At 38.2% G+C, this 24,600-nt stretch overlaps 2 protein-coding genes across 4 annotated transcripts in view; one reads left to right on the top strand and one right to left on the bottom strand.

Annotated features, from left to right (window-relative positions):
• Positions 1-815: 815 nt before the first annotated feature.
• On the bottom strand, positions 816-6,675 carry shox2 (short stature homeobox 2). Of its 2 annotated transcripts, none has more exons than XM_051679649.1 (5): positions 6,268-6,675; positions 5,013-5,221; positions 2,938-2,995; positions 2,446-2,534; positions 816-2,094 (listed from the first exon to the last, which is right to left on the bottom strand). In XM_051679649.1, the coding sequence occupies exons 1-5, from the start codon at positions 6,515-6,517 to the stop codon at positions 1,801-1,803; spliced, it is 900 nt and encodes a 299-aa protein (XP_051535609.1). In that variant the 5' UTR covers positions 6,518-6,675; the 3' UTR covers positions 816-1,800. The 2 variants fall into 2 exon arrangements, with proteins under 2 accessions (XP_051535609.1, XP_051535610.1); XM_051679650.1 differs by having other exon boundaries at positions 816-2,058.
• Positions 6,676-10,257: 3,582 nt separating this feature from the next.
• rsrc1 (arginine/serine-rich coiled-coil 1) overlaps positions 10,258-24,600 on the top strand; it is a 460,355-nt gene continuing 446,012 nt past the window's right edge. The window contains exons 1-3 of one of the 2 annotated variants that reach the window (XM_051679647.1): positions 10,258-10,333; positions 10,464-10,565; positions 10,779-11,019. In XM_051679647.1, coding sequence (XP_051535607.1) covers positions 10,847-11,019 — 173 coding nt within the window. In that variant the 5' untranslated portion in view covers positions 10,258-10,333; positions 10,464-10,565; positions 10,779-10,846. The remainder of the gene's footprint in view (positions 10,334-10,463; positions 10,566-10,778; positions 11,020-24,600) is intronic. The other variant, XM_051679648.1, reaches the window with a different exon arrangement.

The raw sequence follows: 24,600 nt of genomic DNA, 5'->3' as shown, positions 1-24,600 counted from the left end.
TCATATATAATTGTTATGGTTTGCACATTATAATACACTTTGTATAATAACACCCACTGACAAACATTAACGGTAATGCTTTGTTAATTTAGCCTATTGGTTACAAATAACATGAAACTTTGATTAATATATTTCCATATATTTTCATATTTGAAAGTAAATCAACTAGCCTACTGATCTGTTAACCAGTTATTATAAAGTGTTAATATTATTTTCTTTTATTTATTTGTTTAGGTTTACCACGGATATTCTCAGTTATACAGTAACTCATATAAAGGCTATATGTTTTTACTTATTTAACAACACTTTCTAGGTGTTATTACACTTTTCTTAACAGCACTTCACATAATTGACTAGACAGTCTACAAAACCATCCAAAACAAACACAATCTTTCTTTTAGTAATTATTTTAGAAAAGGCTGTTTAAGTACACCCAGAGTGACGGAATTATATAGGCCCCTCCCACTTAACAGTTTCGGCCTGGCTTCAAATATAACTGTTTTCCATTGATTGTTTACAGTTTATAATGACAGACATCAAATGATAACACCGCCATGGCTCAAAAGAAATAATAAATTGCAAAATATTCTGAGTTTCAACGCTTCCGTTTTAAGATGCTGCTTCAACAAATTTAGTGAAATATAAAATTAAATATGCTAATAGGCTACGAAAAACGATGAATATATGCAATGAAACGGATGTTACAGAAGAAAAAAAAAAACGTTTTCATTTATTTAATGAATCGCTCAAGTTTCACAGTCATGTTAAAATAATAGATTTCATAGAGATGTAGAGGGCTTTCAGTTATAATGTCAGAGACCCGTGCCCGCAGTCGATGTTCGGTTATAACCTTATGAAAACATGAACATTACATTTACAGATGCACATGGTTTTATACACTTAGAAAGAGATGAAGAAAGGCAAGAAGGGGGGAAACGGGAAATAAATTCCAGGGAGTTCTCACAATGTCTTTATGAAGCACATAATAACCAAAATACTTATGATTAACATATTTTACACGTGCTCGTTCCATATCACTATTATATTGCCTGAATTTGTTTTATACACCGAGTATAGGCCTGATGTGTGTTTGGGTGTTGGTGTGTAGGCTAAATGTGAATTGAGCATCAGTGTAGCCTATTTTAAATTATCGGCATGATGAATGATTTAACTATACAGCGATGATAATTATAAGTAAATGATTGGTTTTCAGTAAAATCAGTTTCAGAAATCAAACAGCATAAAAGTAGCTAGTTCCTTTTGACTCCTGTTTTCTAAGGGCAGAAACGCATACTGGAGTTTTCATCCTGGCGACAAAAGTGATATCCGTCATCAGTGTTGTAGTTTATGTATTAGTTGACAAATATTCACAGAGAAACTTTTTTCAAATAAAACGAGGCCAGCCTCTTTATTTTCATTGATTAATAATCATGTATTAAAGCAGTAATGTTCGCTTTGTCACACAAACAGTCGAGCAATCGTCCCAGCTGCATTATAGCCTATCATTATATTCAGATTCAACTTGTCTCGGACAGCCTCTTGTTTTCCCATGTAGCCTACACATCCGCTGTCTTCTGCAAAAGTTCACTAAAAGTTCAACTTTTTGTGGTCTTTGAGTTCAACATGTTGTAGTTGTCCACGTCCCTCCATTCATGGAGGGATCCACACAGAGGTTTACCACTTCACAGTTTATGTTCTTTGTGTCATCTCATAAATAGCCTATCGTTTATTATTCTTGTGTGTCCTCATAAGTCCTTCATAAATAGCGTTTTTTACGTTGTGTTGCGGGACTGTGTGACGTCACAGTCCCAGCGCAGCGGCGTGTTTTTTTGCCTTTAGTCTCAGGTCCGCGATGCTCGAGTTTTTGTTGGTGGTTTTTGCTGCCGCTGCTGCTGCCACCACTGACGCTGCAGAAGCAGATTCCGCAGCTAGCGTCGCCAGAGGCAACCCGAACGGCGGGGCCGGAAACATCATGTATGGCGCGTGCGCCGCCAGGTGCGAGTGAAGGTGATGGTGCGCGTGGGCCACGGCGCTGTCCAGTTGCAGCTGCGCCTGAACCTGAAAGGAGAAGGGCGGCACGTTGCAATGACTATCCTACGGACGCACGGATGGGGAGAGAGGGGAGAAACACATTAACTTAAGAAAGACTATGCAGAGCTGTTACTGGGCACTGAATCAATTGCTTTTATCATTATCAATGATTGAGCATTCGGACACAAGTATTCTCTATAGAATTACGGTGTCCTAAAATCCTGCATTTTCCCCACTGATACAAACTAACAAATCTCATACAATGAATAGTGTATTTAGCATATACTTGGTCAAAGATAAAGTGTTCTGTTATGTTACGTTGAGATCAAAATGCCTAAACCCAGGATTTAGCAGTTTGGGTGGAGGTTGTGCCAAGAAGCTTCCGTGGGCACTGGGTTTGTCACAGTAACTTACCTGTTGGAATGGCATGCGAAGAGCTCCCACGTTGACATATGGAGCGACACGACACGCTTCAAACTGACTCGCCGCTCCGATGAGAACCCCTGAGAAAAGAGATAGCATGGAGTTTTCTTAATAGCAGTAGTAGCCTACACATAAACACTATGATTTGTTATTTTTTATTTTCATTATAACCTACTTTCGTCTAGATGTTATAACCTATCTGTCGTCTCCTTTACCTAACACACCTGATTCAACTGATTAGCTACAGTAATGCTTATGTTCAAGTGTGCTCTATGATCTGAAATGGGTGTCAATTAAGGGAGACGTGTAGGCTAATGGTGTTAGTGGTACCTACTCCAGAAAATGTTTGAGCAACACTGATATAATACATTAAAATATAAAATACTTTTTTAAAACCAAAAAAAGTGCTTTTGATATTTATTTATTTTAAATTTATATTAGAAATAAATACGCGACGTGTTTAAATTCAGAAGACAGACGCACCTTTATGCAACTGATTTTCCTGCTTTCTGCATTTGGCCCGTCGATTCTGAAACCAAACCTGGAACCAGAAAAGATTAAGCTGCTGGTGAGGGCATGTGTAAATTCTCCCAAAATGAAAACAATCCCGGCAAAATTATAAATCCCTGAGGACCTCTGAAATATTCATGATACTTCACCGCACTTTTTCTTTATTAGGCCTACATTTTTTCAACGGACGGGCGACGAATTGACATACAAAACGGCCGACTCACCTCAAAACAAAATGACGGTAAATGTTTATCAAACGAAAAGAAACAGAAGCTTGATATTTAAAATATGCATCTGAAATCCGTCCATTATCATCTTTCTCAGCAATGATTTTATATTTACAGGGATTCGAGCCCCAAAAGAAGCAAACAGATTCTCTGATAGTAAATAACCAGCATGAGACTACATGATTGGACATCAATAATAACACTGAAAAATTAATTACCTATATCTGCAAGAACGCTCGTGTTACTCACTGGTTACACATTAATGACTGTCATAACACATCTAGCACAAACGCCTTTTTATTATTATTATTATTATTATTATTATTATTATTATTAATAATAATAATAATAATAATAATATGTTTGTTATGGGCATCAGGGATTTGGAAACGATGTCTCTCATTAACATGTTAATCTATTTTGAATCCCGCATAATGCGCTGTTTATGAATTTTAACCTCACTAATTTCGGAGCAATCGATACAACATTTGCATGATACGTCTGCTATAAATAAAAATGGAAACACTATAAATTTAATTTCCTTAACGGGATAATTAATGGTATAGTAAAGCAATATGACTTTGTCCCTAAATATGGAAGTCTTTGAGCCAGCAGTGTGGCCTTGTCTGTGAATAGCCTATCCACTGAAGATAGAAAGAGCATCAGATAGATCTTTATTTGGGTAAAAATGATAGATAATTTATGTAAATCCGCAGGACTTGCTTGGGACAATGCACTTTCGTAAGAGACGCTGGTTTAACCTTTTCTAGGGAGGTCTTTTGAGCCCATTTTAAAAGGACCAATATATTCAAAGAGTGAATTACATATCCCCAACCAAGGACTGAATAGATAAAAGAGATTGGAATAAGATATTTTTTTTTCTTCTTTCCCGATCAATCACACCAGAGCCAATGTCTATGTTGAATGTCATTATTCGGCTCAGTTGCTCCTCTCTCGTTACACATAGATTGAGCCTTATTATGTTTCCGTGCAGATGGTCTTCACCATCCTAAAGAAGCACTACAGATGTTGCCTGCAGGGCCAACGCGCACAAATCAGGGAAGAATTTCTTGTTCATATAATGGCTCTCAGCGGCTGTACAAATCATAACTCAAGCCAGTTAAAAGATAAAATAAAATGTAGACACTGTATTAGGCAAAGTCCATTGTGAAATTGTGATTTCCTGAACAAAAGTTGCATAAAAAAGGCCCAGTTGATTTTTACCGACGTAGCATCACAATTAATTTGAAAATGGCTTATATTATCATCCATAACAAGAACAAATAGACTGATATCTAATTGCATTTATTAGGATAAGGAGGCATATCTCTAATAATAACGGTGATGGAATCCGTATTCAGCTGTATCTGTACTAATTGTCCTGCACAGCATATCCTCACAACAAGAAGTGCCTAAGCAACACAAAGACTAGGCTATTTATAAACTGCTGAATTTGCGTGCAACGTAACTCTTTATTTTGATCGACATAATTTTATATATATGTAATTATTTGTGTCTTCATCGAAATAAGTTTTACACTTTACATTACAGTGTTCATGTTACAGTTACAGTATTTACACCAGTAAGTAGCATACCGTGTAATACTATTGAATTAAATATGTAAATAATGAATGCCATTATTTTGTGCTTAATATCTCATTATTACGTGGAGCTTTTTGTAAATAAACAATTCTTAACATTATTTTCATGTTCTATATATTATCTTTAGCACTGACACTGTAATCCAAAGAGTTGGCTATTTTTTTATTTTGCAAGGGAACCTTTATAGATAGGCTATAGACAGAACATGAAGTTGCTGACCTGTACTCTTGCCTCTGACAACCCGAGCCTCTGGCTCAGCTCCTCTCTCATGAATGCGTCCGGATAGTGCGTCTCATCGAACAGTCTCTCCAGCTCGTTCAGCTGCTCCAGAGTAAAGTTAGTCCGACTCCTTCTCTGCTTGATTTTAGTCTGTGTCTCATCCTCCATCGGCTTAAAATCATCTTTGCGTTCCTTTATGTCCGTGTCACCTGAACACAGAGCAAAGAAGAGACATGAACGCTTCATCTAGTGATGTGAAAAGAGGGCAGTATATTGATGTCGGTCACGGATGTTTTGTCTTATACACAGAGCTCTTTAATTATTTACGCGTTATACATATGCATGCAGTTTCTCTATCGACTATATACTTATGACATGATTATTATCCTACTGTATGCCTAATAAACAACCTGGCAAAACGATTCAGTTTATGAAAAGTTAAATCAATGAACTAAAGACAATAGTTAGCCTAACGTATCTGAATTAAAATTATTTCTGTTAACAAAACAACAACAACAACAACAATAGCCTAATAGTGTAAAGAAAAAAAGGAAAGAAAAACCCTATAACATATGTTTAAAGGATAAAAATAACGAAATTTTTATTATGATTATTATTGTACCTGTTATTAATATTTCGTGATATTGTTAAAAGTCACTGAATGGCTTCAATTGATAATACAGAATTATAGTTAAGGGCTTTCAGTTTTATATCCTAATCATCTTTTACATCAGCTTTTTACAGTCTACATTAAATGAGTGTTGTTTTAGATACAGGCCTAGTTGGAAGCATACATTTAATTTATGTCTACCTGAAATCAATAGGCACATTGTCTATTATGTCCTTTAATTATCCACCTAAAATGTTAGTAGCCTATTGTAATATTTCTAAAAAAAAAAAAAAAAAAAAGAAATTCCGCAATTCTCCTAGATTTTTTTTTAATCGATAATATAATTGATAGTAGGCCTGCTGCTTCATTTTATAACTTAGCCTACACTTCTTTTGATCTTTTTATGTTTTCAAGTTGCTCCAGTCATATTTTGACTGACAATTTAGTGATAATTGTCATGTTTCGCGTAGCCTGGCCAAATTAAATAGGCCTATAACTTCAAACAGAAAATAATCAAATGCAAAAAGCTATAAAACTTAGCCTGCAGGAAAATATACAGAATAATTGAAAACGAAGAAGGCGTAAAGGTAAAATGTGATTCAATCATCTTTTACAGTAGCGTACAGAAATTATAGACACACTCACCGTCTGTAAGTTTGGGGCTGCTTGTGTCTCTGCTTCTTTCTGACACAAGCATGTCTGTTTCTCTGACCGGCGATGAGCGCCCGCCGCCCCGCGTGATACTGTTTATCTCCTCGCGAGCTGGTTCCACTGACAGGCTCTCCCTATTTCTCACCGAACCGGTCTCCAGCACCTCTCGGTACGTGATCACCTCCTTCTTTTCCTTCACTTTCTGATCAAAAGATTTGGACACAAATGCGGTAAGTTCTTCCATTACTGCTCCCAAGAAGAAGAAAAAAACACAATCTTCCCTTTAGATCCTCAGCAGTCTACCATAGGGCATCAACAGTGTTTATCTTTCTGTTGGCCCAAATACGAGAGTATGTGATGTGAGATCTATGACAATTCTTCTTGTTGCAGAGTGTACAGACTTGTACCGCTACAGACCGATCCTCTATTGAAGTCACACTATTTATACTTTGCGAACGTCTGCCCCTTGATCCGCGCACATTACCTCTCCTCACCACGAGCCCCCTTCTCATAGAGGCGGGGGGAAAAAACTTATCTGCCCTTCAGATCCACATCACCCTTCTACGGCTACTATTGGGCATAAATCCAAGATTGACAAGAGGAGCAAATTAATGTCATTAAACGTGGACTGGAAGGGGTTGGAAACACCAGGGATGATGATGATAGTGGTGGGGGAAATGTCTGCTGGGGTGGGGTCAGAAACTACTGAAAATAACAAGGGCACACATGGACATGACCTTTTCCTCTGCAACTGATCTAAGCTGGAAAAAAAAGAGACCGTGACAGAGACAACGGGAAGAGCAAAGAGAGGAAAGAGGAATAAATATGCACTGTGTTCACGTAAGTGACACATTCAGTAACAAGATAATTGAGAGGCTCCAACATTTTATCTCACACTTTTCTTGTAGACAAGAAATACACATTTTATAATTCCAGAAGACAACTATAAGGCCTATGATATTATATATATTGCAGGGTAGTAATTTAAGATTCTCACTTGTGTTTTCATACGATTGACATTAAGGTCTACTCTAAAAATATTGAGAGTGTTTTCCGTTATTAACGACTGCACTGATAGGCCAATGAATTAGATATTACTTGTATGACAAACGAGCATCATTAATAAGAAAACAATTTCAAGATAATCTAAATTAAAACGGTCCATTTGATAATTTTTATACTCAAAGTTTAACTCTGATTAATGACATATTTCTATATTCTGTATTAAATAGCATCTTAAAGCAACATGTTAATATGGATATTTTTGTTTTTTGTACAAAAATGCATAAAATACGTGATGAAACATGAGATGAAAAAAAACAAAAACAAATGTCATGTCATGCGTCTTAGAGCCCGAAATTAACATCTTCTCCCTTTAAGATTTTAAATTAATATTTCAACTCTCAGAGGAGCAAACAATTGCTTCAATTAGGCTAGCAACAGCTACCTTTAACGGCAATATTTTAAAGGCCTATTTTCTTGAGGTTGTGCTGTTTAGATAGTATAGCCTTCAGACAGTTACGGAAATTACTGCACATTTGCAAAGTAAAGCCTAATTACTAAACTTTTAAGCCTGTGGATAATTAGCTAAAGTAAGTGTCTTTGGGGATTAAAAAAAAAAATAAATTTGCCTAATACAAGCAAGCAATATCGGTGGTAGCCTATATATGAAGCACAACTGCACGAACTTATGGGTAAATTACAATAACTTCCCATCACATCACCTCTAACAATTTGCCTATCTCAATTCAAGGCCTGTCTATCATTTATGTTCCTCTTAATCATTTGTCGTACTTCTGTCCCTCTGGTTTCAAGCATGCATGCATTTGATATTATTGGAAACGCCACATCATTGTGTATATATATATATATATATATATATATATATATATATATATATATATATATATATATATATATATGCCAGTGTTCAATCTAATAAGACTTTAGGCTAGTTTTGGGAGAATTTTAAATTCATTTAGTCAGTAGTTGGCTAGATAATTGTAGGTTGAATAATAATAATAATAATAATAATAATAATAATAATAATAATAATAATAAAATAGAGCTATGTTTAAGGCAATCTTGAAGAAGGGTTAAAAAGAGTACTGGTCCTATGTGAAAAAGCTAATTATTTCTTATAAAGACTTACAATACCATTTTGAGCCTGTAGTCGAGTAGGGGTGTCAAACCTGGAGGGCCACAGTCCAGCAGAGTTTAGCTCCAACCCTAATTAAACACACCTGAAGCAGCTAATCAAGGTCTTCAGGAGTGCTTGAAGATTACATGGAGGCATTTTGGAGCAGGGCTGGAACTAAACTCTGCAGGGCTGCGGCCCTCCAGGAACTGAGTTTGACACCCCTTAGACTATCGGGCTACCCTAATCATATATTTGAAATGATCTTAAAAGACAAATAGAAAATATCTGTATTTCTTTGAAGATGAATGCAATATTTTACATTATATGCACTGGTGGCCAAAAGTTTGGAATAATGTACAGATTTTGCCATTTCGCCAAAGTGGCATTCAGCTGATCACAAAGTATTGTCAGGACATTACTGATGTAAAAAAAAAAAAAAAAAACACCATCACTATTTGAAAAAAGTAATTTTTGATCAAATCTAGACAGGCCCCATTTCCAGTAGCCATCACTCCAACACCTTATCCTTGAGTAATCATGCTAAATTGCTAATTTGGTACTAGAAAATCACTTGCCATTATATCAAACACAGCTGAAAGCTATTTAGTTCATTAAATGAAGCTTAACATTGTCTTTGTGTTTGTTTTTGAGTTGCCACAGTATGCAATAGACTGGCATGTCTTAAGGTCAATATTAGGTCAAAAATGGCAAAAAAGAAACAGCTTTCTCTAGAAACCCATCAGTCAATCATTGTTTTGAGGAATGAAGGCTATACAATGCTTGAAATTGCCAAAAAAAAAAAAAAAAAACTGAAGATTTTATACAAGGTGTACACTACAGTTTTCAAAAACAAAGGACAACTGGCTATAACAAGGACAGAAAGAGATGTGGAAGGCCTAGATGTACAACTAAACAAGAGGATAAGTACATTAGAGTCTCTAGTTTGAGAAATAGACACCTCACATATCCTCAGCTGACAGCTTTATTGAATTCTACCTGGTCAACACCAGTTTCATGTACAACAGTATAGAGAAGACTCAAGGGTGCAGGCATTATAAGAAGAATTGCAAAGAAAAAGCCACTTTTGAAACAGAAAAACAAAAAGAAAAGGTTAGAGTTGGCAAAGAAACACAGCCATTGGACAACAGATAATCGGAGAAGAGTGTTATGGATCTTAACCCCATTGAGGTTTTGTGGGATCAGCTAGACTGTAAGGTGCGTGAGAAGTGCCCAACAAGACAGCCACATCTATGGCAAGTGGTACAGGAAGCATGAGGTGAAATGTCACCTGAGTATCTGGACAAACTGACAGCTAGAATGCCAAGGATCTGCAAATCTGTCATTGCTGCACATGGGGATTTTTTGATGAGAACTCTTCGAAGTAGTTTAAGAAGTTCTGAACATTTTTTTTCAAATTGTAGTAATTTTTCAAATTATTAATGTCCTGACTATACATTGTGATCAGCTGAATGCCACTTTGGTGAATAAAAGTACCAATTTCTTTCCATAAGAGCAGAATCTGTACATTATTCCAAACTTTTGGCCGCCAGTGTTAGTGGTCTTAACCAAATGGGACAGAATTGCTCTGTAACTTTGATAGCACATGCTGACAAATGAATGAATGAATACAAAAATATTAATTTCAATCAGCCTACAGTTTATCACAAAACAAACAAACAGAACAAATGGTGTTGGTGGTCAGGTAGCCAGTATTTCTCTAAAAATTAAAAATATATAGATATTTCACTCTTGTCTGGTGAGACGGTGAACATGAGCGATCGTTCCGTAATTGATTGGTAAAGCCTGCTGCGGTCCCTCATCGATGTGCTCTTATTGGATTATTTCTGTCTGTTCTTGGTCTCATGGCGGTCCTCTGTGAGTTTTTGGTGTGAGACGACAAGAGTGTGTTTCTTAATCTAGGTAAGAGTAAATAAACCGTTTTGCAGTTACACGCCAAAACAGAAATGGTTTTTCCGTACTGCGTAGCGTGTGTTATGGAGTGTCGAACAAAGCGAACTAGTAAAGCTGAAAGATTTGGTTTGTTTTATAGGATGTTCAAAGACGAAGGGACGACAATTTCATACTTAAATTGAGGTGCTCAGTGTTTTGCTGCTTTGTCTTCCCTCATTTTATTTGTGTCCTGTATCTTTGTGTAAGTATTTTTAAAAAGAGATTTTGAATCTAAGAATTGAATATTAGGTAATGTTAGTGTATTTATGTTTTAATTCAAAACAAGGGTTAAAAAAATCTTCAAAGCACTGTAGTAATGTCTTTTGCAAGCTTATTAGACATGTAAATGTCTGTCCTTAATTATAATTAAACTCAATAAAAATGATTTCTGAAGCATATCTTTTGTGCCCTACAGTCATAAATCATTGCCTACATCCATCCACACTCTACATTCATTCATTGGTGTAAGGGACTGGAGTTAACATGGGCCGTCACTCCTCAGACAGTGAAGACAACAGCCGTGGCAGGAGGAGAAGGCATAGACAGCGCTCTTCCTCCTCCAGCTCCTCAGGAAGCAGAGTGACCTTCCGCAGCAAACACTCCAGCAGACGATCTCGCTCACGCTCCAGAAACCGAAACAGAGATAGAGACAGGAGGTAGACATGACACTTAAAGTCAACATGCAATCAAAATTTCCAACCCCTTTAAAACTGAAGTGTGTAATTTCTGTGCCACTGAACGGAATAGCACAGATAAACATTGTTTTCTAACAGCTTTCTGAATTTGCCCCCACCTGCTGTTGATTGAACAAACAAAAAGTCCTGCACTCCAACTCACGCCAATAGTTATGATAATGTTTTTGTGTCTGGTTGAATGATTGTTAGCCAAGTTTGGTTGCAATTTGCATCATTACCAACATAGTTCAGTGAAATTGTGTAGTTTGAACTACAGCTCTCCACCGGTGGTAAGAAGTATAGTTTTTTTGTTAGCTGGCGGTGTCAACGTCATTGAATTTGCTGAGGCTTCTTTATTTTTGCACTTAAAAAAATGACTTATTCCCCCATGATGCAACTTAATTTGGTTGTGAACCCTGTTTTATATTGACTTAAATTATTATTTGTACTAGAGGTCAACCGATAGTGGATTTTACTGATAACATAACTAAGGTGGTGAGAAAGGCCTATAATCGATTAATCGGCTGATAGTTTAAAAAAAAAAAAAAATTATTCTTTTCTTGAAATGATGGGCACAGACAGAAAGTCCTAAATGAATAAAATCCCAGATGCAGTTTATTGTTCAGCCAAAATACCAAAACAACCAGAAAAATTAAGATCCCATAACGTGGGACTTTTAAGTAAATACAAGCTGGAAGCACACTGGGGACTCTTATTTTGAAATCAGGAAATTATAAAAACTATTGGCAACTATTGCTATAGATTTTTGCCAATAATGATTATTCCAAAATGCAACTATTGGCACCGATTAATCGTTAAAACCAATATATCGTCTACCTCTAATTTGTATTTGACTTTTATTATAGTTTATAACTAAATTAACAGATGTTGGCAAGTGTCTTCTCTGTGATTCTGTAAAATTAGACAAATGAGGTTCAGCAATGTTTATCACAATAGTTCTCAACTGATTTAGCATTAGGACCCAGGTTTTTCATTGGACATAAAGTGGCAACCCACATACCAACATTTTCAATTGTACTAAAGTTAGTCTCAGCCATGGACCACCCACAGTCTGTGCTCTAACCGTTTTATTCAAAGGTCTGGCTACGCAAAACTATACTAAAGTTAACAGATATAACCTTGAAATCATTCAGAGAAATGTGTTGAACTGCTTCAGTGACATCACTTTTTCCTTGCAGCAACCATACTTGTGACCAACAGCAATCTAAAATTGCTTTTGATACATGCCAAGTGCCAGGAAAAGTTTATACAGGTCTGGAGACAGCACAAATATTGCCAAATTGAACTTTCGCAGACATTTAAAGATATTTTATCCACGATTCATCTCTGTATGCCGGTGAGTCTGATGTGTGACCGGCAAGTACACATGCCAATTGGTACATCACCGTAAACATCTCTCATTCAGAAGTTACAAATGTTTTGTGTTGTTTTCAGGTCTAATTTTGATCACAATATTGCAAAATGTCTGTGATGAATGTAAGCACTGCTTTTAACTCCTGAAGACGGGTTTTGTCACATCTCACAGCGCAGCACAATGAAGGTATAGGAAATTTTGCTCACAGACTTGGTGGCGCGGTCATTCAGTGACGTCACATGAAACGGTCAATTAATATTACCATGAACTGCGTAGGCCCAATACAGTATATGCAAGTACTTTTATAACAATATGCAAAATTGAGTGATATGTTTCTAAAAATCTCTTGAATCCCTATGGTTTCATGCTCTCACCCGGCAATAATCAAAGCACAAAACACATTGTGGTTGACACAAAGCATGTTGGTCCTTATTGCACGTGAACCTATATTTAATGTTGTCTGGGTCGCACTTTGTTTCTACAACCCCCAATTCCGAAAAAGTTGGAACAGTATGAAAAATGCTAATAAAACAAAAAGGAGTGATTTGTAAATTATATTCACCCTTTGCTATATTGAAAGCACTACAACTACACATTATATTATGTTTTAACTTGTGAATTTCATTTTTTTTTCATTTTTTTAAATATACAGTAATTTCAAATCAGATGATTGCAACATGCTCCAAAAAAGTTGGGACAGTCAGTTGTTTACCACAGTGAAACATCACCATTTCTTCTAATAACACTTACTGTATTAAGCATTTGGGCACTGAAGACACAAGTTTAAGTTTAGAAAGTGGAATTTTCCCCTTATTCATACATTATGCACGTTTAGCTGCTCTAAAGGGTCTGTGTTGCCGTATGGTGTGATGCAGGCAAGCCAGTATTTGCAGAAAATGACAACTGGTCAAAATTAAAAAAAAGATGCAGTGTTTTCAGACCTCGAATAATGCAAATTAGTTCATACTCATTTTTAATGTTTTAACTTAGGAAGAGTTCAGAAATCAATATTTGGTGGAATAACCCTGATTTTCAATTACAGCTTTCATGCGTCTTGGCATGCTCTCTACCAGTCTTTCACATTGCTGTTGGGTGACTTTATGCCACTCCTGGTGCAAAAATTAAAGCAGCTCGGCTTTATTTGATGGCTTGTGTCCATCCATCTTACTCTTGATCACATTCCAAAGGTTTTCAATGGGGTTCAGGTCTGGAGATTGGGCTGACCATGACAAGGTCTTGATTTGGTGGTCCTCCTTCCACATCTTGATTGACCTGGCTGTGTGGCATGGAGCATTGTCCTGCTGGAAAAGACAAAGAGTTGGAGAACATTGTCAGAGCAGAAGAAAGCAAGTTTTCTTCCAGGATAACCTTGTACGTGGCTTGATTCATGCGTCCTTCACAAAGACAAATCTAACCGATTCCAGCCTTGTTAAAGCATCCCCAGATCATCACCAATCCTCCACCTGGTCGTCTAATGGTTAGACGGAGACCTGGAGAGGCCTTCAAGCAACAGTGTCTCGCACCCACTGTGAAATTTAAATGCACACAAACCGACTGTCGCCAGTGGTGCCAATGACGACTAGATTTTAAATGATATTTCGCAATCAATTAATTTTGGTCGCATTTGCGACCATTTTAGCCGCAGTCTGGAGCCTTGTATTTTCCATCTAAGATGAGCCCAGAGAAGTCGGCAGCGCTTCTGGACAGTGTTGATGTATGGCTTCTGACTTGCATATTAAAGTTTTAACTAGCATCTGTTGATGCAGCATTGAGTGGTGTTGACTAACAAAGGTTTACTAAAGTAATCCCAAGCACATGTTCATGATATCCAGTAATGATGAATGACGTTTAAGACAGTGATGTCTGAGGGATCGGAGACACGCACATTCAGAAGTGGTTTTCGTCTTGCCCTTGACACTCAGAGATTTGACCAGATTCCTTGAATCTTTTAACTATATTGTGCACTGTAGAGGGTGAAATGCCCAAAATCATTCCAATTTGTCATTGGGAACATTGCTCTCAAAGTGCTGGATTATTTGCTGAAGCATCTATTGGCAAATTGACAAGTCTTAAACGATCCTTGCTCTTGAAGGACTAGGCTGTTTTTGGATTTCATTGTATTGAATTTCATTATATTAGTATTTTGTTATTAACAATTTTTATTGATTCCATTCAACAAATTAAATGTCACAGAAAATGCGGAATCAAATTATGTACAATTGAACCCTCCCCCCCCCCCCGAGCACCCCCACCCGACACAAACACACCCCAGTGGTCATAAATATTTGGAAACAAAAAAACAAAATCAAAACACGCGCACAAAAAAAAAAAAAAAGCATATTTTCAAAAAAACAATCAAATTGCACACACATTTAAAACTAGAGATCCCTCTCCACTACCTCTCCCCGAAAGCCTTGCAAAAAGGCCAAATATCTGCCCCATTTCCTATCAAATAACCCCAGATTTCCCAGCCTTCAATACATCCTTCCTCAAAGGCCGCCCATCTCCGAGCACCACTCATGAAATGAGGGCGCTCCAACCCCTTAAAATAACCTGTCTGGCGATCATGACACTCGTTAGGACCCAACTCTTTATGTGCCAATTCTCGACGTCGATGGCCACCCCATCGCCCAAAATACAGAGTCTGGGGCAAAGTGAAAGCCGAGCGCCCAATACATCACATATAAGACTCTGAACTTTCAACCAGAACTCCTGGATCTCAACACACCCCCAAAAGACATGAGTTATGTCTCCAACCTCTGATTGACATCGCCTAGCAGGTGGGTGTGTCTTTAAGACCAAGCCTATACAATCAGGAGGGGGTCCAATAAAATCGATGTAAAATCTTAAATTGCATAAGGCGATCCCTTGCATCTCTAGATGCAGACTTGACATTTTTTAGGACCTAGCCCACATCCACTCCTCCAATGTCAAGTTTAGATCTTTCTCCCATAATTTTTTGAGAGCATTCAAAGTTCTGTCCCCCAGACTCTGAATTAGCGGGAGTAATACACTGATGCCTCATGACCCTTCCCAAAATAAGCAATCACCACTCCCAGAGTATCTGCCACACTGGGGGGGTGCGTGCCACTCCCAAAAACAGTGCAGAGTAGGTGGCGCAGCTGTAAATACTTATAAAACTGAGATCTGGGAATGCCAAAATGTTGAACCAAATTTTCAAAAGGTCTCAATACTCCACTCTTATATAGGTCACCAAGGAAAAACTCAGAGGAAAAGCCGTCAGGCCCCGGAGACTTGCCTGTAGGTAAGGCCTTAATTACCTCATCAAGCTCCTCCAAGGTTATCTCAGAATCAAGAATTTTTTTTTGCTCAGTTGTCAGTTTAGGGAGATCAAATGGTTCCACAAAGTTCCTAATATTTTCATCAGTAGACGAAGACGTGGAACTATAGAGATCAAGATAGAATTCTTTAAAAGCATTATTAATATCAATGGCCGAGGTAAATATTTCACCACCAGCAGATTTCACTGAGGGAATGGTAGAAAAAGACTCTCTCTGCTTTATATATCTAGCCAAATTTTTCCTGCTTTGTCCCCCGACTCAAAGTATGACTGTCTTGCCCTGAATAACCAAAACTCCCCTTTCTGTGACAAAATAGTATTATATCTATATTTTAATCGGGTCAATTCTCTGAGGCCATCAGATGACATTTGGCACTTCAGCTCTGCCTCGGCACTTTTAATATTCCCTTCCAACTCCACAAGTTCTTGTGCTTTGGATTTTTTGGTGAATGAGGCATACTGTATGATCCGACCCCTAAGAACTGCCTTAAATGCCTCCCAAGCCATGCCCACAGAGGATACTGAGGACCAGTTGGTCTCCATATAAACATTGATTTCAGTTTTTAACATTTGTTGGAAATCAGGATTTTGCAAAGGGACACATCAAGGTGCCAACTATATGATTTCTTTTTCTCTGTATATGGCAACACCTCTAAACTCACCAGGGCATGATCTGAGACTAAGATATTTCCAATTGAGCAATCAACAACAGATGAAATGAGGGATTTGGATATATAAAAAAAATCTATTCTAGAATAAATCTTATGGACTGATGAAAAAAATGTATAGTCCCTACCAGATGGGTTCAAAAGTCTCCAAATTTGTGAGGCAAAATTACATAACAGAAAATACTTTGTAAAATAAACCCAAGCCAATAGGAAGAATGAACACAAAGGATGTGTAGATTCATCCACAGAACTGTCTCAAAGGTGTGATCTTCCACAAAACAAATTCCAGCTGATATAAAACCGTTCAGATTCCTCGGACAGACAAACGAATGTTCAGTGAGCCGGCTGTTGAGTTCAGCGGATAACGTAATCATTCCAGTGTCCCATAAAAATACTCAACAAAACAAGCTCCAGCCAGCAGGAGGAATAAGCACGAAAAACGAACAGTTTAATCCACAGCTGTTCCAAAGGAGTGCTATTCAATAGAACAAGCTCCAGCAGCTAGGCGGAACCAATACAAAAAGAAACAAAACCGGCATCCCGGTTCCCCGGATGGTTGAGTCAATTCACTCGGAGGCCGCATAAAAGTATATACCATGACTTACACAATTCGTCAACTTTATAAAAGACATCCTTTGTGTGAGCATGCAGATATTTTGCGGTCATCCGTAGTGTCCACTCTCAAACTGGCTGGGAACTTCAATGCAAAAGTTTCTTTAAGGAAAAGTGTTATTCACAAAACAAACTCCAGCCGCTTGGCGGAGCCAAAGAAAAAAGAAACCAAAATGACGCCCAGCTTCCTCAAAAGCCAGAGTAAGTACAGCGAGTCGACCCACTCACATGAGAATCACCCAGTGGTTTACTCACCCATTGATTCAATATAAGACATTGCCTGATTGGGACATGTAAATACTTTGCGACCGTCCTTCGTTTCTATTCTCAGTTTGGCCGGAAACATCAGAGCAAAAGTCATCTTTCGCTGATGTAAGAGTTTCTTACATTCCTTGAACCGATCACGTTTCTCTCTTGTCGAACTCGCAAAGTCTGGGAACAAGAAAATATCGTGGTTCTTCCAAGAAAGCTTCCCTTTGATCCTCGCCTGGCGCAACACAAGATCTTTATCGGATGATTTCAGAAATCTGGCCAGAATCGATCAGGGCCTATCTCCCTCAGCAAATCTGTAAGCTGGGACTCTGTGAGCTCGCTCGATTTCCAGCTTGTGGCCTGTTATGTCGAGCAGACTCGGGAAAAGCTCTTCTAGGAATTTCACCATATCTCTGCCTTCCTCATGCTCAGGAATTCCAACAATTTGCACGTTATTCCTGCGGCTTCTATTCTCAAGATCTTCAAGCTTTCCAAGGAGATGTTCCAAATCAACTTTGGTCACGGGCGGATTAGCGGTTAATTCCCTCTCCGAAGATTCCAGAAAATCGATTCGTTTTTCAACATCATTCACTCTTGTAGCTAACTCAGAGAATTTTGTTTCCATTGCCGTAATCGATCGACATATTACAGCTAGATCCTCCAAGTCAGCAAGAATCTTCATCAACATCACCGACATGTTGGACAACTGAAGCTGGATCACCTCTCCCGTCGCACCATCCAAATCGAGTCCCTGGTCTGTAGGTCTGTCGGGGCTTTCATCCCGAACACGTAAGTGTCTTTTAATGTCTCCAGAGCCCGAGGATTTTGACTTCTTTGCCATGTTTTGCCTCAAAGAGCAAATGTGTATCTGGGTGTATCAAATTTCACCAGTTTATAACATGAAAATAATAAAAAAATTTGCAAAGTTCACAGAGCTCGTCACTCACACATCTGCTTCTTGCATGGCGTCACATGACCTCTCCCTCATTATATTAGTATTAGTATTTCATAATAACAAAATATAGTGCCATCTGCTAGAAAATGATGCTAGACTGAAAGGTGACTGGCTTCAAATTTTAACTCTGATAATGATTGGTTATGTATGCAGAAGAAGGCAGATTTCATTTTGCCTCCATTTAGTCTTTTTCGGACACTTTTTGGTTGGAAGCAAATTACGTTGCATAATTTCAAATAGGGATGGACATTGAGTTATTTTGTAGTGGGGTATACTCAACCCACAAAAAAAAAACAAGTAATTTCTTGTAAATTAAAATGTAAGTTAAAAATATGTATGACAAGGATGTGAAATTTATATTTTGTTTTATTTGTTTACCAAGAACAGTTTAAAAAAATAAGCCAACTTCAAACACACAATGGTCTGATAAACTTCTCGTACTGCTTCAAATTTTCTTATCAACATAAAAGCAGATCCTCGTCCATTGGTAGGCATGACTCTTAACAAGAACCAAATACCTATAGAGTATATTAGGTAAGAATCAAAAGATTACAAGTATTGACTTTTTTCCTGAACGCAGAAGTGTTCCATGATACATAACAGGCGCCTATTTTTGTTTTCCAGTCTCTAGTATTTTTGCTTGCATTTGTGTATGTTTAAAGTGGGGTAATGTGATATTATCATATTCAATTTGTTCAAAATAGTAAAAAAAAAAGCACGTGGCTCCATAGTGCCAATTCTTTAGAGAGTTGCAATGACTGTTTTTTGACAGTGGTTTTGACAGTTATCATGACTGTCAAACTCATTTTTACTCCAACTAACACTTTATACGGTGGTTGTTCTCCGTCTAGACTAGGGGTGCAAATTTTAGGACATTTTTAATCAGCAATCATTAATGTTAATAAATGAAAATCGATTAATCATGAACAATAACAATAAAAAACTGTAGAGTAAGTGGTGAACAGCTTAAAACTCACAAAATACAAGATGCATATTTTTCTTCAATCTTTTTTTCTTCAAAAATGAAGTCAAATAATAAAACGCTGTGTGAATACAGTTAATAACGTACCTCTACACTGGTGATGGTGAATGTACCTCATGCTGAGGTGATTGTTGGTGTGGCTGATATAGGGAGACTGGCGGATCAACATTGCTTGTCATTTTGTACACGGTTTATGCAGTAAACTGAATGTTCAGCCAGTTAATGCAGACAAAATGCTCCATGTTAACATTGACCACCGCTTCATCTTTCTTCTGTGATGCTGACAGGACGTGACATGCAGCATGCAAGCGGCATTGCGTTCTCTAATGGAGGATGACTGTATAGACAGCCTTTTCTCTATCTGCTGGCAAGACTACTGGACATATACTGTTGAAGTCAGAAGTTTACATACACCTTAGCCAAATACATTTAAACTCAGTTTTTCACAATTCCTGACATTTAATCGTAGAAAACATTCCTTGTCTTAGGTCAGTTAGGATCACTACTTTGTGAAATGTCAGAATAATTGTAGAGAGAATTATTTATTTCAGCCTTAATTTCTTTCATCACATTCCCAGTGGGTCATAAGTTTACATGCACTTTATAAGTATTTGGTAGCATTGCCTTATAATTGTTTAACTTTGGTCAAATGTTTTGGGTAGCCTTCCACAAGCTTCTCACAATAAGTTGCTAGAATTTTGGCTCATTCCTTCAGACAGAACTGGTGTGAGTCAGGTTTGTAGGCCTTCTTGCTCGCACACGCTTTTTCAGTTCTGCCCACAAATTTTCTATCGGATTGAGGTTCAGGGCTTTGAGATGGCCACTCCAATACCTTGACTTTGTTGTCCTTAGGCCATTTTGCCAGAACATTGGAGGTATGCTTGGGGTCATTGTCCATTTGGAAGACCCATTTGCGACCGAGCTTTAACTTCCTGGCTGATGTTTCTCTTGATGTCGTCTGTTTTGTGTAGTGTACCAGTCCCTCCTGCAGCAAAGCACCCCTACAACATGATGCTGCCACCCCCATGCTTCACAGTTGGGATGGTTTTCTTCGGCTTGCAAGCCTCATCCTTTTTCCTCCAAAAATAACGATGGCCATTATGGCCAAACAGTTAAATTGTTTCATTAGACCAGAGGACATTTCTTCAGAAAGTAAGATCTTTGTCCCCATGTGCACTTGCAAACTGTAGTCTGGCTTTTTTATGGCGGTATAGGAGCAGTGGCTTCTTTGCTGCACATCCTTTCAGGTTATGTCAATATAGGACTAGTTTTACTATGGATATAGATACTTGTCTACCTGTTTCCTCCAGCATCTTCACAAGGTCCTTTTGCTGTTGTTCTGGGATTGATTTGTACTTTTTGCTCCAAACTACATTCATCTCTAGGAGACGGAATGTGTCTCCTTCCTGAGTGGTATGATGGCTTTGTTGTCCCATGGTGTTTATACTTGCATACTATTGTTTGTACGGATGAACGTGGTACCTTCAGGCATTTGGAAATTGCTCCAAAGGATGAGCCAAACTTGTGGAGGTCCACAATTTGTTTTTCTGAGGTCTTGGCTGATTTCTTTTGATTTTCCCATGATGTCAAGCAAAGAGGCACTGAGTTTGAAGGTAGGCCTTAGAATACATCCACAGGAACACCTCCAATTCAGTACACCTCCTATCAGAAGCTAATTGGCTAATTGTCTAAAGGCTTGACATCATTTTCTGGAATTTTTCAAGCTGCTTAAAGGCACAGTTAACTTAGTGTATGTAAACTTCTGACCCACTGGAATTGTGGTATAGTCAATTAAAAGTGAAACAATTGTTGGAAAAATAACTTGTCATGCACAAAGATGTCCTAAACGACTTACCAAAACTGTAGTTTACTAATATTAAACCTGTGGAGTGGTTAAAAAATTAGTTTTAATGACTTCAGCCTAAGATGATCAATAAGATTAATTGTTTGAATTATTAATAACGAATAATCAGCCATCAATTATTCACTTGTGTTGGTCTAACAGTCCAGTGACCATTAGATTCTTCATGCTTTCAGCCGGACTGCGAGGCATACAGTACCTTGCTGACCTCTGCCAGCATTATCTTGATGATGGAGTACATGGTCTTAAAATGGAATGCTTTCATCAAGCCTTCATCAGCCAAATAAAAAAGGACTCTGCATCTACGTGCACTTCCGCAGTCAATTTGGGGTAAAATTCATAGACACTTAATCATTCATTTTAGTTCGTTCAAAAGCCTTTAGTTTTAAACATTGCCCACCAACATCTACTGAGTTTACTTGCATACTGTAAGACATTCTCACATATATAACTACTACTATACATACATATAACTACTTTTGGCATTATATTCATGCTGTTTAGCCAGAGGGGAACTGGCACCCCCGGAGAGCCTGGTTTCTCCCAAGGTTATTTTTCTCCATTATAGGGGTAGTTCACCCAATAATTTAAATTCTCTCATCATTTACTCATCCTCATGCCATCCCAGATGTGTATGACTTGCTTTCTTCTGCAGAATGCAAATGAAGATTTTTAGAAGAATATCTCAGCTCCCTAGGTCCATACAATGCAAGTGAATGGTGACCAGAATTCATCCAAATAGGACTTAAAGGCAGCTTAAAAGTAATCCATAAGACTCCAGTGGTTAAATCCATTTCTTCAGAAGCAATAGGATTGGTGTGGATGTAAAACAGATTCATATTTAAGTCCTTTTTTACAATCAATCTCCAGCTTTAACCAGCCCCAATTAGTAGGTGGCTGAATGCAGAGATGGGGACTCGAGTTAGACACTTGGACTCAAGTCGCACTCGAGTCGCATTTTAATAGACTTCAGATTTGACTCCAGACTCAACCTAAAATTACTTGAGATTTTACTCAACTCAACAAAAAGGACTCGTGAATATTTTAAAAATGACGAGTCATTTATCCTTAACTATTATTATCTTAAAGGAAGAATTTGTTTTATTTGTATGATTTTATTACATCTACGTCACATTGACACTTATCATAGAATTCGATGATGTATATCCATGTAAACCCCGAAATGCTATGAGTCCCATGAAACATCGCGGCACCCACCATGCCATATGTGCTCACATTTGGTTGTGCCCTCAGAAGCAGAAACTGCAGGAAGAAAACATTATCAAAGGTTAGTCACTTTAACACACAAAGCTTGCTAATATTGTACTTTTGCAAACTTCGGGCAGTGCAGCTACATAGCTCATATGTATGTAGTATATATGCCACCTCTTTTTTTTTTTTTTTTTAGAGAGAGAGAGAGAGGTCCCGTATTTTAGCATCTTGCAATCAGCATGCATACAGTTTTTAAAACAGCTGGCAAGTTTTTGTCAAAATTATACCTTTGTCATTAACAATTTTTATTGATTCCACACTCAAATCAACATGAAAACACGGAATCAATTTTCAACAAAATATACCCCGCTCCCTCCCTCCTTCCCCCCACCCACCCAACACACAACCCAGTGGTCAGACACCGAATAATAACAGACACACATACAAGCAAACAGTCCAAAAAATAAAAAAAAATACTCGGATATAAACAAACAAAAAATTGCCCAACAAAAAAGAAAAAGGGTTCCACACATCAATTAATTACATACCATTTAAACTGTCCCTCTCCATTGTTCCTCCCTGGCACCCTCCAAGAAGGCCAAATAAGTGCCCCACTTCTTCTCGAAGGCACCCAAGCTGCCCAGCCGCCTATGCGACATCTTTTCAAAGGCCGCCACTGTGCCCAATTCGGTGCACCACTCATGAAATGAGGGTGCACCAGCCGACTTCCATCCCCCAAGGATCACTTTCCTGCTGATCATCACACTGGTAAGGACCCAGTTTTTAATGTGTGTGTTCGCCAAGTTAACCCCTGCCCCATCACCCAAAATACAAAGTCTGGGGCAGAATGAAATCTGAGTGCTCAGGATCTCACAGACATAACTCTGAACCCTCGACCAAAACTCTTGAATCTTAGTACAATACCAAAAAACATGGGCTATGTCTCCATCCTCTGATTGGCATTGCCAACAGGTGGGTGTATCTTTAAGACCAAGCCAGTCCAATAAAAACAATGCAGAATCTTAAATTGAATGAGGCGCATCTTTGCATCCCTAGACATAGACTTGGCTTTTTTTAAAATCCTACCCCATTCTTCATCCTCCAGTACTAAATTCAAGTCTTTCTCCCATAACTTCTTGAGAGATGTCAAAACCCCATCCCCTAGACTCTGAATTAGCCAGGAATAGTAAGCTGAAGCCTTGTGACCCTTTCCAAAAGCCGTTAGTACCATCTCAAGAGTGTCTGCAGCTTTAGGGGGCTGTGTACTACACCCAAAGATGGTACAAAGTAGATGGCGAAGCTGTAAGTACCTGAAGAATTGAGATCTGGGAATCCCAAACCGGTGTGTAATATTTTCAAAGGATCTCAATGCTCCATTTTCATACAGGTCACCCAGCATAGCAACTCCCTTCTCAATCCATTCTGTCCAGCAAAAAGGGGACTTAATACACAGTTTAGGGTTTAACCAAATACTTGTGGCAAGTTCAGGTAAATGTCTGAATTAAGCACACGGGAAACCCTTGTCCACAATAACTGCATGTGTGAGATAACGGATGTGTCTTTAGTTCTCCGGGCAGCTTGGTAGAAAGACATTGCAATGGCAAGATAGGGGCAAGAAGTTCTTGTTCAATGCAGAACCAGGGAGGGGCTCTTTCAGGTGGAAGCGACCAATGAGCCAAATGTCTGAGACCGAATGCGTAATAAAAAAACGAAATCTTGGGTAAGCCTAGCCCACGTTTGTCAATCGGCCTATGTAACTTAATGAATTGTAATCTTGGACATTACCATTCCAAATGAAAGACTTCGCTATGCTTTCAAATTGTTTGAAATATGAGAGGGGGACATCTACTGGGAGAGACTGTAGCAGGTAGTTAAATTTTGGAATACAGTTCATTTTAATAACATTAACCTTCCCAATCATCGATAAATGTAATGAAGCCCACCTACCCACATCGCTCAAACCGTTTTATTAAGGGGTCAAAATTAACTCTAACTAAATCAGACAAATTTATGGGGAATAAAATGCCCAAATACTTAATTCCCCGTTTGGGCCACTGGAAGGCGCCTGGCTGGAAGGCCGTTACTGGACAGTACGCTGTCAGAGCCAAAGCTTCACATTTAGACCAGTTGACTTTGTATCCTGAGAATTTGGTAAAGGAATTAATAATTCTGTGAAGGCAAGGCATAGATTTATTAGGGTCAGAGACAAATAATAAAATATCATCTGCATAAAGCAGAAGCTTTGCGCCACGCCTCCCGCCACCACCCCTGGAAAATCATCCTCCTTTCTTATCGCGGCTGCTAATGGTTCCAGGGCAAGACAGAGAACAATAATGGGGAAAGAG

This window comes from Myxocyprinus asiaticus, chromosome 39, assembly GCF_019703515.2.
Source record: "Myxocyprinus asiaticus isolate MX2 ecotype Aquarium Trade chromosome 39, UBuf_Myxa_2, whole genome shotgun sequence".
Lineage (NCBI taxonomy): Eukaryota > Metazoa > Chordata > Actinopteri > Cypriniformes > Catostomidae > Myxocyprinus > Myxocyprinus asiaticus.
Note: the sequence above shows the minus strand (reverse complement) of the source record. Positions and strands in the feature narration are given on the sequence as shown.